The 18,502-nt window shown below is 34.0% G+C and overlaps 3 protein-coding genes across 4 annotated transcripts in view; 2 read left to right on the top strand and 1 right to left on the bottom strand.

Moving 5' to 3' along the window:
- The window catches only part of LOC107739075 (probable phospholipid-transporting ATPase IM), a 42,545-nt gene extending 40,186 nt beyond the window's left edge, over positions 1-2,359 (top strand). For both annotated transcript variants that reach the window (XM_016551055.1, XM_016551054.1), the window contains exons 25-28: positions 308-553; positions 1,091-1,229; positions 1,337-1,467; positions 1,580-2,359. In XM_016551055.1, the coding sequence (XP_016406541.1) occupies positions 308-553; positions 1,091-1,229; positions 1,337-1,467; positions 1,580-1,903 (840 nt within the window). In that variant the 3' untranslated portion in view covers positions 1,904-2,359. The remainder of the gene's footprint in view (positions 1-307; positions 554-1,090; positions 1,230-1,336; positions 1,468-1,579) is intronic.
- Positions 2,360-3,823: 1,464 nt separating this feature from the next.
- Positions 3,824-11,138, bottom strand: LOC107739099 (N-acetylgalactosamine kinase-like). Its single transcript, XM_016551097.1, has 10 exons — positions 10,932-11,138; positions 10,668-10,756; positions 10,461-10,584; positions 8,855-8,945; positions 8,622-8,768; positions 8,444-8,542; positions 7,470-7,529; positions 5,879-6,209; positions 5,361-5,562; positions 3,824-4,639 (listed from the first exon to the last, which is right to left on the bottom strand). Exons 1-10 carry the CDS (start codon positions 10,979-10,981, stop codon positions 4,432-4,434), a joined length of 1,401 nt encoding a protein of 466 aa, XP_016406583.1. The 5' UTR covers positions 10,982-11,138; the 3' UTR covers positions 3,824-4,431.
- An 84-nt stretch (positions 11,139-11,222) lies between these two features.
- On the top strand, positions 11,223-17,782 carry LOC107739077 (COP9 signalosome complex subunit 2-like). The gene is made up of 12 exons (XM_016551059.1): positions 11,223-11,310; positions 11,825-11,998; positions 12,177-12,302; positions 12,444-12,533; positions 12,745-12,822; positions 14,939-15,113; positions 15,807-15,985; positions 16,335-16,387; positions 16,495-16,592; positions 16,709-16,791; positions 16,871-16,929; positions 17,044-17,782. The coding sequence occupies exons 1-12, from the start codon at positions 11,257-11,259 to the stop codon at positions 17,186-17,188; spliced, it is 1,314 nt and encodes a 437-aa protein (XP_016406545.1). The 5' UTR covers positions 11,223-11,256; the 3' UTR covers positions 17,189-17,782.
- Positions 17,783-18,502: the final 720 nt, after the last annotated feature.

Here is an 18,502-nt window from a genome sequence, read left to right as displayed (position 1 = left end):
TGTGTATATATATATATAAGTGATTTATTATTATTATTATTATTATTAGGGCTTCATGTTAATGTTAATTTAATGTTTATGCTTAAAAAAGTGCATATAGCTGCTAATTGTATTTGTTGTTTGTTGATTTTCAAATATAAAACTTATTGAAATGTTTTCAGTGTGTGTATCAGTTCTTTTTGAACGTTTTCATCTAATTTGAACAAAACCCTAGTGTCAATATTTGGTCTTGAAAGCTGCACTGTGTAGCTGCACCAAACACAATTACAATCTTTGCCTTTTAACATAAAGATTGTTGATTTTGCAGGATGTGAATGAGCAGTACAGTTTACGCTATCCAAACTTGTACAGACCTGGGCAGATAAACCAGCTCTTTAACAAGAGAAAGTTCTTCACCTGTACGCTGCAGGGGGTCTGTATTTCATTTATCCTCTTCTTCATCCCATACGGAGCCTTCATGACCGCTGTGCGGGATGACGGCGCCCACATCTCTGATCAACAGGCTTTTGCGGTAACCATAGCAACCTCTTTGGTCATTGTGTCCAGTGTTCAGGTGAGGCAATTTAACAACTGTGCATGTTTACTCAGTCCATTAAAATACTTTGGAAATAAATGACAATGTACAGTACAAAAAGGTTACATAAAGTGGTTATTACTGTTTAACTTGACATTGCAATCTATATATCATTAAAGAAATATAATTTAAGAAATAAAAATGTATAAATATTTTGTATAAGGTGCTATAATTATTGTATAATAAAGATTTTTTTAAATAATTTGGAAAAAAATAATGCAAAAAAATGCAAAAATCTCATTCTCATTACTGAAATGCAGCAAAAAATGGAAAATGTACTTAATTCAAATAAAAATATTATAATGTAAATAATATTAATGGTTTGTATATATCATTAGCTAAAAATAAATTAATGTTAAAGGGGTCATATGATAGAGGGCCTACAATAATGTACAGTATTTGAAAAATAATGTGTTTTTTGAACATTAAAGCATGTCAACATATTCTGTTACACCAAATAATGATCTTTAAAATAGCATCATATGACCCCTTTAAGAATATTGAATTTTGTTGCAGATTGGGCTTGACACCAACTACTGGACCGCTGTGAACCATTTCTTTATCTGGGGAAGTCTAGCTGTTTACTTTGCAATCCTTTTTGCAATGCACAGCGATGGCATTTTTACCATATTCCCAAACCAGTTTCCTTTCATAGGTAAGAATATAAATTGGTATATAGGCTCTCTATAGCTCTCTATTAATGAGCAGTTTTTTCTAGGCCATTGATATTACTGAAGTTAAACATGTTGTGTTTGACTGTAGGTACTGCACGTAACTCTCTGAATCAGAAGATTGTGTGGCTGGTCATCCTCCTCACCACAGTCGTGTGTATAATGCCCATGGTGGCTGTCCGATTCATCAAGGCTGACCTCTATCCAACACAGACTGACAAGGTTACCACATAAACACATGCCTTATAAAGTGGGAATTATTAAATGAATAATAGGCCCTTTTACTCCATGAATACCTCATAATGAGATGTCAAAACCGTTTCCTCTCCCCTAGGTGCGTTTACTTCAGCAGGCCACTAGGAGGCAGGGTCCTCAAGAGCAGAACCTCAGGAGAGTCCGCAGGACGAGTTCTCGTCGCTCGGCGTACGCTTTCGCCCACCAGCAGGGATACGGAGAACTCATCACCTCCGGCAAGAACATGAAGGTACCCACATCCTCCACTTCCACATACCCACTATCCTCGCCTGCAAGAGGCCCCACCGGCACCCGCTCGGTGAACGACACAACCAGAGACCAGACAGAGACAAACAGCACTGGATTTAGGAGGGAAAGTGACCAAAATCAAGAGGTAACGGTGGAAGACTTGGAGGCCAGATAAAGGAGCGTTTTTTTCTTCCTTTACAGAAGGAAGAGGAATTAGCGCCTGTCTTTAATGTGAGAAAATGATCATAGATTGTGAGCAGACACACTCTGGGCTCCCAGAGATGCCCGTGAGCACGACTAGACTATGGGAGGGCTAGACATGCACAGGAGACTCCAAAGAGCCAGCACAATGAAGCACAGATAACACTCATTTTCTCATGCAAATCTGCTCCCGTCTCACAGGGCATCCATTTGAATTTGAAAATGAACCTCATTGATTTCATTTTCAATGTTCACCTCTTCTGGCACAAATTCTAGTTCAATGTTTTCTCAGAAAAGGCACTGATTTTGTATTTCGAGATTTTGGAACTTGCTTTTAGGCATTTGCATGAAAGCTTGTTTCAACACAGGATAACAAAATAAAAAAGGTAATTGTGACTTTTTATCTCACGATTCCTCTCAATTTTGAGTTTATATTTCACAATCCGGTCTTTTCTCACATTTATGAGAAAAAAGTCAGAATTGCAAGATGTTAACTCATAGTTGTGAGATACAGACTCACAATTCTCTGAAGAACTTTTAACAATTCTCTGAAGAACTTTTTTACTTTTAATTCCGTGGTGACAAAAAAAAAACTGAATTGCGAAATGTAAACCTAGAATTCTGAGAAAAAAGTCAGAATTGTGAGATATAAACTTTATATCTTTATATAAGATAGAAGTATATATCTTGCATTTTTTTCTCGCAATTCTGACTTTTTTCCACGGATTTCTGAGCTTACAACTGATAATTCTATTATTTTTTTTGTCCTGGCGAAAAAATATCAGAATTGTGAGATCAAAAGTCGCATGTACCTGTTTATTTATTTTTTTATCCTGTTGCGGAAACAGGCTTCCATATGCAAATGTTTCAGGCATCAGAAACACTCAATTAAACCCGAGTTTACGTTCAACAAATGACATCGTTCTAATGAGACTAATAAAGTATAAGGAAGCAAATATGTACATGTGTGGGAAATAATACCTCTTATTTTGTTATAAACACTGATACAGCCATCTACAGTGGTTTAGGATTATAAATGCATTGCATATTAAATATGGATATGTTTAAAGACCTGGAAGTTTCACCACAGATGTCTATACTGCACCCGAATGCATCAAGCTACTGGATGTGTAGTAACAATTAGGAATGTCTGATATCGATGCTGCAGAGAACATGCATTGGCTGTAAGTCTTATGTTGGCGGTATGAAGCAAGCTCTAGCTTTTTCACCAATTAAATGGGTTTTAAAAGCCATTTTAACATTTTATTTTAAATGTACCTCTTTTTAAAAAAGAAAAACATTAAAGAAAGTGTAAAAACATTCCACACTTATCCATAATTCAAACCGTAGTTAGTGCTTTTGCATGCAGCTCAGCGAACTGAGAATAGAGTTTTTACGCAAAGTCGTGCCTTCCATCAAGCGATAGACTGAAGCATTTACATGTTTAAACTTCTAGAATTCCACATGCATCTAATACAAAGGTCTATAAAGTGGGCATTTCTTTACAGAAGGAATTTTTGTGCCTTTTTGTTTTCCTTTCATTAAAGGAAGTACTTTCAGTTCTGTTTGTCGAGTTGAATGTGTTGCCATTGATTTTTGTCTTTGATTGTATCACTTTTTTCAGGCTGTTCATTGCCCTCATTGACTACAGTAATGTAGATCATATTGTTTTTTAAATCATTTATTTGACGAAGGGGGTCGTGCAACATTTCCAGTTTATGAATGTACAGTTAATTTAATGTTATGTTAAATATTCATATGACGAATGTATAAGATTTTTCTGCTGTGCTATTTTGTCAACAAAGACCATGCAGATTGTTTATTGTTTTTATTTAAATGCATGGATTTTTATACAAGTCATTGTCATTTTTATATGATATGCATTAAATGGCCATTGTTTAATTTATTTTAAAAAAGGAATGTTTGCATTCATGTTTCATATAGCACTTTTTTTACCCTTTGCAAAATCTGCATGGGGAAATCTTGTGGCCTCACATGAAATTCCTGCTTGCGTAGATTGAAATGACTGGATTTAGCCCACGAAAATTCACCAAACAACGGAAAATGTGACCGCAACTTAAGAGCAATACTTCAGTTTACTTGTAATACTTCCAAGGTAGATTGAATCCCTAAAGACAAGTATGAGCAATAGTAATAGTGATGATTACCATAGTAAAAAGCACTAACGACATGTTTATTATTAATTATAAAAAGTAGAATCACATTAAGTTGAATATTGACCTTCAACGCTTTCAGAAAGTACCTCAAAGTAGGAATTCTTGGCACTTTCTCTAATGCCCTGACAACCTTAAATTGGGTATAAAATGATCAGAGTGCTGATTTCTTCATTCTTTTAAGACATACAGAGTAAAAATGCCCATTCAGACTTTATACAGTCTGTTTCCCTTTCATCATATCTGCCATTATACATACCACCTCCTGCTTCTGAGGCCACGGGCTCGTTTGTGTTGCTAAAACGAGAGAAAATTGCCCCGCTACTATTCATTCCTCTATGAAAATTGCCGCCCCTCCTCCCGGCCTTGTCACGAATAAACTCTGCTTTTCCAGAGCGGATCGACGGGCATCAGGCACGTAATAATGTTCTCTCACAGTCTGGAGAAAGGAATCTATTCGTTCCCTGGGTACCATGGAAACTGTGCAACCTCCCCATCCAGCTCCGGTTAACCTCGACCCCACGGCACCCGCCTGCCTGTGAAGGGAGGAGGAAGATGCTGCTAAAACGCCAATTCAATCAATTTCGATTAGTTTGCCACATGTGCTCATAGACGCGACCAGTGTCACATGATCCTTCAGAAATCATTCTGATATGTTGATTTGCTGCTCAAGAAACATTTTTGGAAACCATGATACATTTTTTCCAGATTTTTTTTTTAGAACAGAAAGTTCAAAAGAACAGCACCAAAAAAACTATCTATTATCTATCTATATTTTTTTTTTTTGCAATATTATAAATGTTTTTACTTTCACTTTTGACCAATTTAATGTGTCCTTGCTGAATAAAAGTATATCTTTTTCTTACTAAGTTTTGAATGGTAGTGTATCACGGTTTCCACAAAAATATTAAGCAGCGATAACTATTTTCAACAGTGATAATAATCACTTTCTTGAGCAATAAATCAGCATATCAGAATGATTTCTGAAGGATCATGTGACACTGAAGACTGGAGTAATGATGCTGAAAATTCAGCTTTGATCACAGAAATAAATTACATTTTACAATATATTCAAACAGTTCTTTTAAATTGTCAAAATATTTCACAACATTACTGTTTTTACTATATTTTTGATCAAATAAATGCAGCCTTGGTGAGCATAAGAGACTTCTTTCAGAACATTAAAAAGTCTTAATTATTCCAAACTTTTGACCAGTAGTGTACGTGAACAGAAAAAAAGCAGCCAGTCTCACTCACAGACATATGTCCACCAGCTGGTCCAGCTCAGGGCAGCTGCACTCGTACAAGTCTCTGCAGCTGGCGTGGCTTCGGTTCATCAGGTCGCCTAGCTGAGCGACGGCGTTGGCAGGGGAAGAGTCGCACGCGGCCTTAAACTGCAGGACGCGTGCAGCCTCGCCGTACACGTGCCTGGCACGCTGGTACAATTTAAAATCAGTCGCTGAGGCAGAAAAATGGAAGAGTTTGCAAGTATAAAATATCAATTTGTCAATGTCAATAATATATAATAAATTAGTCACACTTCGCCTGTTAACCTGTTAATGCATTATTGAAGTATTTTTCATTACTTGCTCACGTTAACTAATACAGTTGACTAATGTTTACAAATAGAACCTTATAGCTAATATAAAATAATATACTTTTTCTCCTCACGAAAATGTAAGATCATTTTCCCACTAAGACGAGGAATGTGAATTTTTCAAGTAAGTACTGTAGTGTTGATTTTGATTTCCTCTTGTCAGTGACCGCTCTCTCACCATGCTGTGTGTTGGCGCTGAGGATGTTTCCACACAGCTGTTCGGCGCTGATGCCCAGAGTCTTGCAGATCTCGTCTCTGCTGTAGGGCTCAGGGTGCAGCGCCTCCTCCACCAGCTCCAGCATCTGCTCCAGACTCACCTGCAGCTCCTTCTGCACATCTCCCAGCTTCAGCAGACGACTCCAGTCCAGGCCGCGCGCCTTAGCCAGCATCTGATTACGATATTTAACCATGAATATACTATTCCAAAATATCTGAAATTGAAACTTACATGGATATGAGAACAACTTTTGGGAAATTTGTGCATGAGCTCCTGGTGTGTTACCAGATAATTATTAGTGGCCAAGCACTGAAGATTGTTATTATTTATCAGTTTCCACAAAAATATCAAGCAGCAACTGTTTTCAACATTGATAATAATAAATGTTTCTTGAGCAGCAAATCAGCATATTATTATGATTTCTGAAGGATCACGTGACACTGAATAACGGAGTAATGATGCTGAAAATTCAGCTTTGCATCACAGGAATAAAATACATTTTAAAATATATTACAATAAATAAATTGTAATAATATTCCCCAGTATTATAAATTAATAATACATAATAATAAATAAATGCAGACATTTTGAGCATTAGAGGCTTCTTTCAAAAAACATTTAAAAATCTAGTCAACCCCAAACTTTTGTGTACATTTTTGGTGAACTGCCAATAAAATGCTTAGATTAAAAAGACTAAACTATCATTCTTGATGCATCTAAAGAAAAGAAAAAAAACTTACTAGTTTAAAACACGTGCATTAGAAATGTACTATTTGTATTCGTGTTGGCTTTACATGGTTTTAAAAAAACTTTTCTACCATTTTGAAATGTCATGCGTCATGTGGTATAACCAAAAATAACACCTTAAATAGATGTGTGCACACATTTTAATTATTATTTAAAAAAATGAAATATGTTTTTCAAGGCAAAAAGTCATTTTTAGACAAATGGCATAAATTATTTATTCAAAAATGTCAAGTTTTTTGGTAGGTTGTTCCAAATTACATAATTAACATTACCATGCCATAAAAACAAATTAAATTCAAATGTAATTTTAAGAGACTTACTGACCTTGACAGAGTAATGAGGGTCTGCATGGATCTTTTCTATGATATCACTCTTTTTTTTGGCTGCACTTTGGTTGCACCACATGACTTTGATTTGGTTGACAATTTTTTTTTCTAATATTTATAATATTTTAACAAAACTGCTTTTTTCCCCCAAAGAATATTTTGAAAAATATTATTTTCCAATACTTACACCAAACGACTTAATAAAATTTTATTTTCAAGAACTTCATCATTTTAATGAGGCATTTGGTCTTATAATATCAAAATAGTAACACCCTGACAACTTGATCATGCCCCCAAAAAATCCAAATGAATTTCATTTTAGATATATTTAATATTTTTTTAACATGATTATCATAAAAAATTGTATGCAGTCATTGTATGCATGATGCAAAAAGGAGCATCATGCTATTGACCCTTATACCAAAAATCAATAAAATGCCACATATACTGATAGAAGAAATATAAAACACATGACTTACTGTTCCATCAGGCAGCCTCACGTCTGTGGCTCGCAGCGGATTAAACTCGATCAGCTTTGCCTTGAGGAATGAAAAAAAAGAATAAGAGAGAGAGAGAGTGAAAAAAAGGAAAAATCAAGCTAAATCACCCTTTAAAATATATTTGTAGATGCACGGTATTAAATAAGAGTCCCGAGATAAAGAAAAGAAAAAAAGCTTTCTAAAAAAAAACACATGTGCATTAGAAACTTACTCTTTGTATTTGTGTTGGATTTACATGGTTTTAAAAGAACTTTTCTACCATTTTGAAATGTCATGCGTCATGTGGTATAACCAAAAATAACACCTTAAATAGATTTTTTTTTTTTTATTATTATTTTAAAAAATGAAATATGTTTTTCAAGGCAAAAAGACATTTTTAGACAAATGTCATGAATTATTTTTTAGTTTTTTTGGTTTGAGTTTTTTGGTAGGTTGTTCCATACGACACAATTAACATTACCATGCCATAAAAACAAATTAAATTAAAATGTAATTTTAAGAGACTTACTGACCTTGACAGAGTAATGAGGGTCTGCATGGATCTTTTCTATGATATCACTCTTTTTTTTGGCTGCACTTTGGTTGCACCACATGACTTTGATTTGGTTGACAATTTTTTTTTCCCTAATATTTATAATATTTTAACAAAACTGCTTTTTTTCCCAAAGAATATTTAGAAAAATTTTATTTTCAAGAACTTCATCATTTTAATGAGGCATTTGGTCTTATAATATCAAATAGTAACACCCTGACAACTTGATCATGCCCCCCAAAAATCCAAATGAATTTCATTTTAGATATATTTAATATTTTTTAACATGATTATCATAAAAAATTTTATTCAGTCATTGTATGCATGATGCAAAAAAGAGCATCATGCTATTGACCCTTATACCAAAAATCAATAAAATGCCACATATACTGATAGAAGAAATATAAAACACATGACTTACTGTTCCCTCCTCCGCCAGGAAAGAAATGGACTGATCCATCCCTCCCCCCTCAGTGCCAATATAACGCTCACATTTGGCACACGTCTCCGCAAGAGTCACCTGAAATTACATCAAATCACATCCATGATAAGCAGCAGTTCTATCTAATGCATCTTAGAGGATTTACAGTAAAGACGACCTTAGACAGAGACTTCTGATTGGCCTCCATCGTGACCAGACCGGCACAGCACACCAGGGCACTGGAGCTGGAAAGACCTGAGCTGGCCGGGATAGTCCCGTCTACCACACAGCACATCCCTGCCAATGAAGACAAGCTCAGGTGCTCCTGCATACATAAGGTCAAGGGTCAAATCACTGCAATTGTAATGCAATAAAGCAAACATGCATTATAAGTCATATTAATCATCTCACCTGGATTCCTCTCACTCCACAAAGGAAGTAATAGTGCCATTGAGGATTCTCTCTGTCAATGGAGATGCCATCAACAGACACAGTGAAATTCCTGAAATGAATGAATGAATAAATTAATAAATGAGTATTTACGCAAGTAAGTATATGGAATCTTATTCCCACCTAGGAATAAAAAAAATAAAATAAAAAAAAATGTAATCTCACAATTTAGACTTTTTTTCTGGCAATTGTGACTTTCTACCTCACAATTAATAACTCATAACTCAAAAAAGTATAAATTGCGAATTTATAACTTAGAAATGTGAGATATAAGCTGAGAATTCTGAGGAAAACTAATCTGAATTTTAAAATAAAAAGGTAATATTAATACTGTGGCAGAAATAAGCATCTATAAAGCATAAAATATATGGAAGCTTATTTCCACCACAGAATATATATATATATTAGAGCTGTCAAACGATTAATCACGATTAATCGCATCCAAAATAAAAGTTTTTGTTTACATAATATATGTATGTGTGTGTATATACATGCATGTATATATTTCAGAAAAGTAGGTTATGTTTATAAATTAAATATATTTATTTATAATATAAATTATATGAATATAAATATAGACATGTAAATACATGTAAATATTTTCTATATATATACTGTATGTGTGTGTATTTATGTATACATAATAAATATACACAGAACACACACATATATGCAAACAAAAACTTTTATTTTGTATGCGATTAATCACGATTAATCATTTGACAGCACTAATATATATATTAACAGAATTCTGAGTTTATATCTCACAATTAATAACTTGCAATTGAATTGCAAAATATAAACGAGCAATTCTTAGAAAAAAAGTGAATTTCACGTTCATAACTCACAATTGCGAGATATATAAAGAAGCGATTACTTTTTTAATATATTTTATTCTGTGGTAGAAATAAGCGTTCATAAAGTTAGTACTTAAGTATATGGAAGCTTATTTCCACCACAGAATAAAAATATAAAAAGTATATTTTTTCCCCCTCAGGATTGCAAGTTTATATCTCACAGTGGCAAACTATAAACTCACAATTCAGAATTTACATATTGCAATTAATAACTCACAATTGTGAGTTATAAACATGCAATTCTGGAGAGAAAAGTATTATATATATATATTAATATCTGTGGTAGAAATAAGCGTTCATAAAGTTAGTACTTAAGTATATGGAAGCTTATTTCCACCACAGAATAAAAATATAAAAAGTATATTTTTTCCCCCTCAGGATTGCAAGTTTATATCTCACAGTGGCAAACTATAAACTCACAATTCAGAATTTACATATTGCAATTAATAACTCACAATTGTGAGTTATAAACATGCAATTCTGGAGAGAAAAGTATTATATATATATATATTAATATAATATTTATTTATTTATTCCATGGCAGAAATAAGCTTACATAAAATAAGCAAGTAAATAAATAAATAATAAGTAAGCAAGTAAATAAATTAATAATGAGTAAGCAAGTAAGTGAATGAATGAATTTGTCGACTAAATTTGACCAATTAAATTTTTTTAAACAAATTTCAGTAATGAAGAACATTGTTACTCACTTGTATTTGGGGTCAGTGTTGGCCAGCTGGATTGTTTTGGAGTCGCTGACAGAAACTGCAGCAAGAATATTCTGCTCTATTGCCATTGGCAGGACAGCATAGCCACAATAATCAATATGCTCACCTGAAAATGATAAGATGTAATATAAAATGCAATGCTGATGGTATTTTTTTAATGTTTACACACTCACGCTGTTTGCAACCCACCAATCAAATTCACCCTCCCTGGAGCACAAGCGTAGAAGACAGGCATTTGTCCATATTTTTCATGAAAAGCCTCTTTCAGTTTCTGCAACCTAACAGAAAGAAGGAGGAAATCAGTTTTAAGTGTATGCCTAAAGAAAAAACACAACAAAGTTAAAACTAAATAAGCAGGGTGTAGATCGACGTGACGAGCGAACAGATTCCATTCATACGCAGTCGAAGTTATCCGAAGAGCTGCCCGAAGCTTTCCGAACAGTCGCAACTTACCTTTCTTTTCCATTGAGCTGCACCTTGATTTTCGATGGAATTGTGGCCATTGTGAGGTTTTTAATCTTTGTTTTGCAGTAAATACACTATGCACGAGTGGACTTGACACTGTACAAGTGCGGTCAGCTGACTGTCATACCCGGAATCATGAGTCTAACAATACGGAAGAAACTGACACGAATCCCGCAAAGCCGTTCGGCTGGATTCGGAAGCACTCGGACAGAATCGGAACTGCGCGCGCGCACCTTTTACAGAAGGCGCGGTGTGACGTCAAAACGCGTTTCTCGCGGAGCATTGTGGGAAAGAGTCTCTCTCTCCGGTCAAAATGTCTGACATGGAAGATGATTTCATGTGCGATGATGAAGAGGATTATGACTTGGTAAGACTGTTTAAAATAAACGCAACTGTAAATGCATGTAATGTAATGCGAAGCCAATATAGTGAAATTTCAAAATGTTTAGCGTGTTTATAGGCGCGTAATTACGCAAATGAGTTGTTTAGCAGGTGGCTAGTTTGCTAATACTGCACAAAATTAAGTCAAGGAATAGGACAGCCTTCTTTATTTTAAGTAGTTTTAGCTCAAAGCTCATATATAGAAGCTCTTATGTATGTTTTGTTAACTTGCAGACTCACGTGAAGTTGACTAAATTATGGCTAATGAGTTGCTAGATTTAAACTGCATGATATCTTATTTCAGTTTGCTGTTAAATAGATTATTACGTACTTAAGTTTTACAGCTATAAATAATCATACCATAATTATTGTCATGCAGTTGTCATAATCATTCACCATTAAGCTGTACAGTATCTTTCAAGGCGTTTCTCAGTGCAGTTACTTATGAGTTTATACATACCGTGCTGAAAGTGTCAATTATTTGTTTGCTTTCACTTCAGGAATATTCCGAGGACAGCAACTCTGAACCCAATGTCGATTTGGAGAATCAGTACTACAACTCCAAAGCCCTGAAAGAAGATGATCCTAAAGCAGCCCTGAGCAGCTTTCAGAAGGTTAGACAGAACCGAAGGTCTTTCAGTGTCAGGATCTGTGCTGTGTGTGACTTTGAAATGGTGTAATCAATATATATATAATATTGTAATATATAATAATATTTATAAATTGTTTTCTTATTTTCATGTGTTTTCTAAAATTTCTGAACAATAATAATAAAAAGATTATTATGTTAATAATGAACTATAAAATCAGATTTGTTTTAATGTTGTTTTTTTTATGTTCTTATTTTTACAGACAAATTTTCCAGAAATGATGAACCGGTATAAACAGCTTTTGACATATATTAGGAGTGCTGTCACCAGAAATTACTCTGAGAAATCCATCAACTCTATTCTAGATTATATCTCAACCTCCAAACAGGTATTTAATGCATTTTAAACTGCTTTCTGAATTCAGTAATATATTTGTGATGATAAAATAATAATAAAGTCATGTTAATTAAAGGTTATTATGCTAGTAAAGATAATAAAATAATATTTATCCTTTCATGTTTGTTTCCAGATGGACTTGCTACAAGAGTTTTATGAGACCACACTGGAAGCATTAAAAGATGCCAAAAACGACAGACTTTGGTTTAAAACTAACACCAAGGTTTGTGCTCTAGCAATGCATTCTGTATTTAGATGATCTGTTTTATATAGCAGATGTTAACCGCACACTTATGTATCAGCAACAATAATATGCACAATACTATGATAATAATTCTGTTAATGCAATTTACATTAATATTGGTCTAAACCTCAGAAAGCGTCTGTATTTAATTCAGGAATATTGCTAACTTCTGCTTCTCTGTTTCTTGTAGCTGGGAAAGTTGTACCTGGAAAGAGAAGAGTTTGGAAAGCTCCAGAAAATTCTCAGGCAGTTGCATCAGTCATGTCAGGTAGAGTAAAAATAAGAAAACCTGCTTCAAATATCTTCTGTGTTGCTCTGAATCTGATTTGATGCTCTTAATTAGACGGGTGTAGGGCTGTGCGATATGTATCGTCTACGATAATATCGTAATTGTTGTTTAAACGATATTTGACATTGAGTAATATGGCAAAAACCAAACAAAAATACAGCCAGAGAGTGCAAGCATACACTGAGATGTAGGTTAGACTACTGCACGAGCACATTTAGAGTTCACGCTTTCACTGTGTGATTTACTCTGTTAAAATACATTTATAATTCCACCGACATACGAGATGAGTGGGCATATGGGTGTTATGTCTTTTATATTTATATCATCTGATATATTTAATATCTACGGAAGAGGATTAGGGGCCAAGCAATAATAAAAAAAAGAAAAGAAGCCATCTCGAGATTAAAGTCATTATAATGCGAGATTAAACTCGTTAAATTTCAAGAAAAATGTCAAAATAAAATGTTTAGAATAAAAGACACTCGTGTCATGTTCATCTTATCTCGTTGGACAGTGTTAGTGGCGCAGGTCGTAGAGAGTAACGCTCACAGATGAAGCATATGCGGTCAACTTGACTAGAGTTCGAATCCGCCTTTTGCCGAACTCGCTCTTCTTCCTTTTTTCATCACATATCACATCGGATGCTATTACACTAAGTGAAAATAGTGATATATTCTGTTTACACTAAGTGACTACAGCAGCAGTTTTAGAGATGTGCTATTTACACTAAGTGAATATAGCAATTCTATTTACGCTATGCAAAAGTAGCAGATCTTTGCAATAAGTGTAAATAGTAATTAGATGCTATTTATACTTATAAATAGTGACAGATACTGTTTGCACCTCAGTATTGTTGTACATTAACAGGATGCAATAATAACATAGGCTGTAAATGATTTTCTTTATTAAAATTAAATAGACGCTGCCTTATTGGTACAAAGCCCTCCCTATAGCCTACCTACACCTAAACCTACCCAATTAATACATCATTATTAAACACTCGTTAGTCAATTGATTTCCACTTTTCTGATGTAATGTGTGATGAAAAAAGGAAGAAGAGCGAGTTCGGCAAAAGGCGGATTCGAACTCTAGTCGAACACATATGCTTCATCCACGAACATTACTCTCTATGACCTGCGCCACTAACACTGTCCAACGATATAAAATGAACATGACACGAGTGTGTGTATTCTCAGCATTTTATTTAAACTTTTTTTCTCTAAATTTAACGACTTTTTTCTTGAAACACAACGACTTTTTTCTCGTAATTTAATGGGTTTATTCTCAACATTTTATTTCGACTTTTTTTCTTGAAATTTAACGAGTTTAATCTCGCATTATAATGACTTTCATCTCGAGATGGTTTTATTTTTTTATTATTGCTTGGCCCTAATCCTCTTCCGTAAATATCACACAAAGAGTGACGTTTTACTCCAAATATCAGCACGATTGCAAATGTGATATTGATTTTATAAAACAGTCAAATAAACCAGAAGTTAGTATTAATTGACTTACATTTTAGACAACTTTAGACAACAGTTCCTGTTTTTGCTCTATTTCGTCAATGAAAAGATAGTTTCAAACAAAGCCACAGCAGAACTGTTTTGTGTCTCTGACTCACTCATGCAATGATTTGCCGCCACCTACTGGCGATTTTGGGTTGATATTTAAAGTATATTTCCCCTTTTTTCCCCAAAATCTTTTAAATGATCAATATTCAACTTTTCCTGCATCCTGCATTAAACAGCCTGTGTTGATACTGATTTAATTTGATTGGTAACAGTCCTGTAGTGTCTTACTATTCAAATGTATTGATTAAATGTAAGAATTTGACAAAAAAGTTTATGCATACATTTAATTAGGCTAGAAAAAAATTGGTCTTTAAAAATGCCCATAAAATGTAAAAAAAAAAAAATTCAATTGAAACTAATTTGAAAAGTTAATTACTCCTGCAAACTAATCACCACGTCAGTCCTAAACCTGCCAGAGTACCAGCACAATAACATGCTCAACAAAATATTGTCTAAATATCGTTATCAACAAAATTCCAGAAAATATTGAGATATAATTTTTTGTCATTATTGCACACCCCTAGACGGATGACGGAGAGGACGACTTGAAGAAGGGCACTCAGCTGTTGGAGATCTACGCTTTGGAGATTCAGATGTATACGGCGCAGAAAAACAACAAGAAACTCAAAGCCCTCTATGAGCAGTCATTACACATTAAATCAGCCATCCCACATCCGCTCATCATGGGAGTCATCAGAGGTAATGAACACATTTTTAATACCAGAGATGAAATTATGAAGACAAAGACATGGAAATTACTGTTTATTTTTGTTTTTGGTTTGGGTTGATTTGGTTTTTGTTTTGTGTATAATTGGAAAGTTTGTTTTAGTTATGTTTGGTTTTTTTGTGTACTATTAAAAAGCTTGTTTGTAGTTGTGAAAATGAAAATTAGTGTCTAATTTTGGTTTGAGGTTGTTTTGGTTTTTTGTTTTTGGTTTGGTTGGTGTACAATTGCAAAATTTGTTTGTAGTTGGGGAGACATGGAAATAAAGGATTAGCCTAGTTTGGGTTTTGTTTTTGTTTTTCTTTTGTGGATAATTGAAAAGTTTGTTTTGGTTTTTGTTATGTGTACAATTGCAAATTTTGTTTGTGGCTGTGAAGATGAAGACTTAGAAATTAGTGTTTAGCTTTGGTTTGGGTTGATTTAGTATTTATTTTTCATTTGGTTTTTGTTTGTGTATAATTGGAAAGATTGTTTTGGTATTTGATGTTTTTTTTGTTGTTGTTGTTGTTAGAGTACCTGGAAAGAGAAGAATTCAGTTTTTAGTTGGGTTGGTTTTGGTTTTTGTTTGTGTACAGTTGGAAAGTTTGGTTTAGTTTTGGTTTGTTTTTGTTTTATGCACAATTGGAAAGTTCACTCATTTTGTTTGACATGTGGCTGGTTCTTTTTAGAATGTGGCGGTAAAATGCACCTGAGGGAGGGAGAGTTCGAGAAGGCACATACAGACTTTTTCGAGGCATTCAAAAACTATGACGAGTCTGGAAGCCCCAGGCGAACCACTTGTCTGAAGTACCTGGTCTTGGCCAACATGCTGATGAAGTCTGGAATCAACCCATTTGATTCTCAAGAGGTATAAGGCGGTAATCATGGTCAGGCCCACATGGGATCTAAGGCCATCAGCAAGCTAGATTTGGAAACCCATTTCTCAATTCTCTACAATTTTTCACCATTGCATGTTCATATCTGAAATATTTTGATGAATTTGAGTTTGCTTATATTGACCAGTAGGCACATGTTGTACTCTGTTTCGCTAAATGTACATAATTGAAACTTAAAAAGCTACTTATTTTTCTCCCAGAATAAGAGCAGAAAAAAGCACAGAACCGCTGATCTCATCTGGGCCTGACCATAGAAGATAAAATGCTGTGGTCTGTAATATAACTACATAAACAATTTTTTTTCTAAATCACTGTGACTAGGCGAAACCTTACAAAAATGATCCAGAAATCTTAGCAATGACAAACCTGGTAAGGTAAGTGCACACAACTTACATATCTGATCCTGTTCTTTTTTTAATTCAGTTTTTATGGTCTGAATAGATTGATTTTATGGTATCAATTGCCTTTAACTTGTTTCTAGTGCCTACCAGAACAATGACATCACAGAATTTGAGAAAATCCTAAAGACGAATCACAGCAACATAATGGACGACCCCTTCATCAGAGAACATATTGAGGGTAAGTTTGGGTGGCTTTGACTTTCATGCACATATTCACATATTTATTTCATAAATCTCAGACAACAAATGTGGAGTCAGTAAGTACATAATTTTTCTCTCTGCTTTTCCTTTCAGAATTATTACGGAACATAAGAACACAAGTGCTCATCAAATTGATTAAGCCTTACACTAGGATACACATACCATTTATTTCAAAGGTAAACATTATATTGTATTATATTATATTATTATATTATATTATGCCATTTTAATGTAATGTTCCCTGTTTTTCTTTAGGAATTGAATATTGATGTTGCAGATGTTGAAAGCTTGCTTGTGCAGTGTATTTTAGACAAGTAAGTTTAACGCTTTTTAATAGAGATTTTTGTTTTTAAAAAAATATGTAAAAATCTATTTTTATATACTATTTCACTGCATATTTTTTTATCTTGTGTATGTCTTTCTTTCAGCACAATCAACGGTAGAATTGATCAAGTCAATCAGCTGTTGGAGCTCGATCACCAGAAAAGAGGCGGAGCCCGATACACCGCCCTGGACAAATGGACCAATCAGCTGAACACTCTCAACCAGGCCATTGTTAGCAAACTGGCTTGATTTGACACTGACGATCCTGGAAAACAAGTTGACCCTACAGGCAGCCGGTTGACTCGAGGCTGTCAGTGACATTAACTACTTTCAAGGCCTTTACTCCCCCGATCACAGAAGGGGGAACGTAATTTGGCTAGTGTGTATTTTTTTACAGCTGTAGTCACTTAAGTCCGTTTTAAATGTCCTTAACAGAGCAGAAGTTCCCACAGGATGTCTGCTGTACTGAATTGTTATAGGTCTCTAATATGAACATGTTTGCATCATCTAAAAACAAAATTTTTCTTTAATAGCACATATTGGCACTTGGCAGACATTTAAAAGGCTTACGTTTGTCTTTAATGGAAAGCGTGAGGACATGTGTGAAATTGAATCATTTATTTGTTGAACTGTCTCTCGTCAGAGTCAGCATGTTTTACTTGGTTTGCATAGAACTCAGTCGGTGAGTTTTATGCAGTTGCACCGCAGCACATGCATATTAAAAATGCAGTCATTGCTACAATTCCTCTCAAAAAAATATTACAGATCTGTTTAAAGCGTTATGCTTTCTGAGCTCTTCTGTTTCACTTTTCAACAACAAAAATAAAGAATACATTATTTGCTTCAGTGAAAAATGTGTTTGTAATGGTGTATGATTTTGTGATAAGCAATGAAGTAAAAATAACAAGATTACATATACGGGCAATATTTCACCTATTTAAAAGAATATGATCGCTGAATATACAGAAAAGACAAAGCAATAATTTTCATATATACAGTGCACAGCATAAATGAGTACACCCCCTCTGAAACTTAACAAATTCAGCAATTACTCTTTGCTTAATACATGTTATGGTTTTTTAGAGATATAATATTCCAGCAAGTCTGCTTGATCAGTTACCAAAGAAGAATGTTAAAATGATTCAAGAAAAGACCATTTTCTTATCAAAGTGATAAAAATGTTGTGTTGCAAAAATGAGTACACCCTCAACTAAGTTCTAGAATATTACACTTGGTTGAATTAAATCTAGGTTGTACTCAATTCTGCAATCCTTCATTTAAACAAAAATTGGCTAAGTTTCTTATTTTACAGATATTAATGGCATGTATTTATCTGTTTTTATTAAGAATATGTTTAATACATTTCAATTTTGCCATCTTTCTATGAATTATATTAGTGATCATTAAGAAAATACATATTTTATATTTAATCAGAGGGGGTGTACTCATTTATGCTGTGCACTGTATATATATTTTTACATATTTTTATTTATTTATTTATTTTTTTACACGTGTGTGTGTGTGTAAATAGTATATAATGTAAATATATTGAATAAAATATAT

Source organism: Sinocyclocheilus rhinocerous, unplaced genomic scaffold, assembly GCF_001515625.1.
Source record: "Sinocyclocheilus rhinocerous isolate Xijiao unplaced genomic scaffold, SAMN03320098_v1.1 scaffold675, whole genome shotgun sequence".
NCBI classification, from domain to species: domain Eukaryota; kingdom Metazoa; phylum Chordata; class Actinopteri; order Cypriniformes; family Cyprinidae; genus Sinocyclocheilus; species Sinocyclocheilus rhinocerous.
This window is presented reverse-complemented; position numbering and strand designations above follow the sequence as displayed.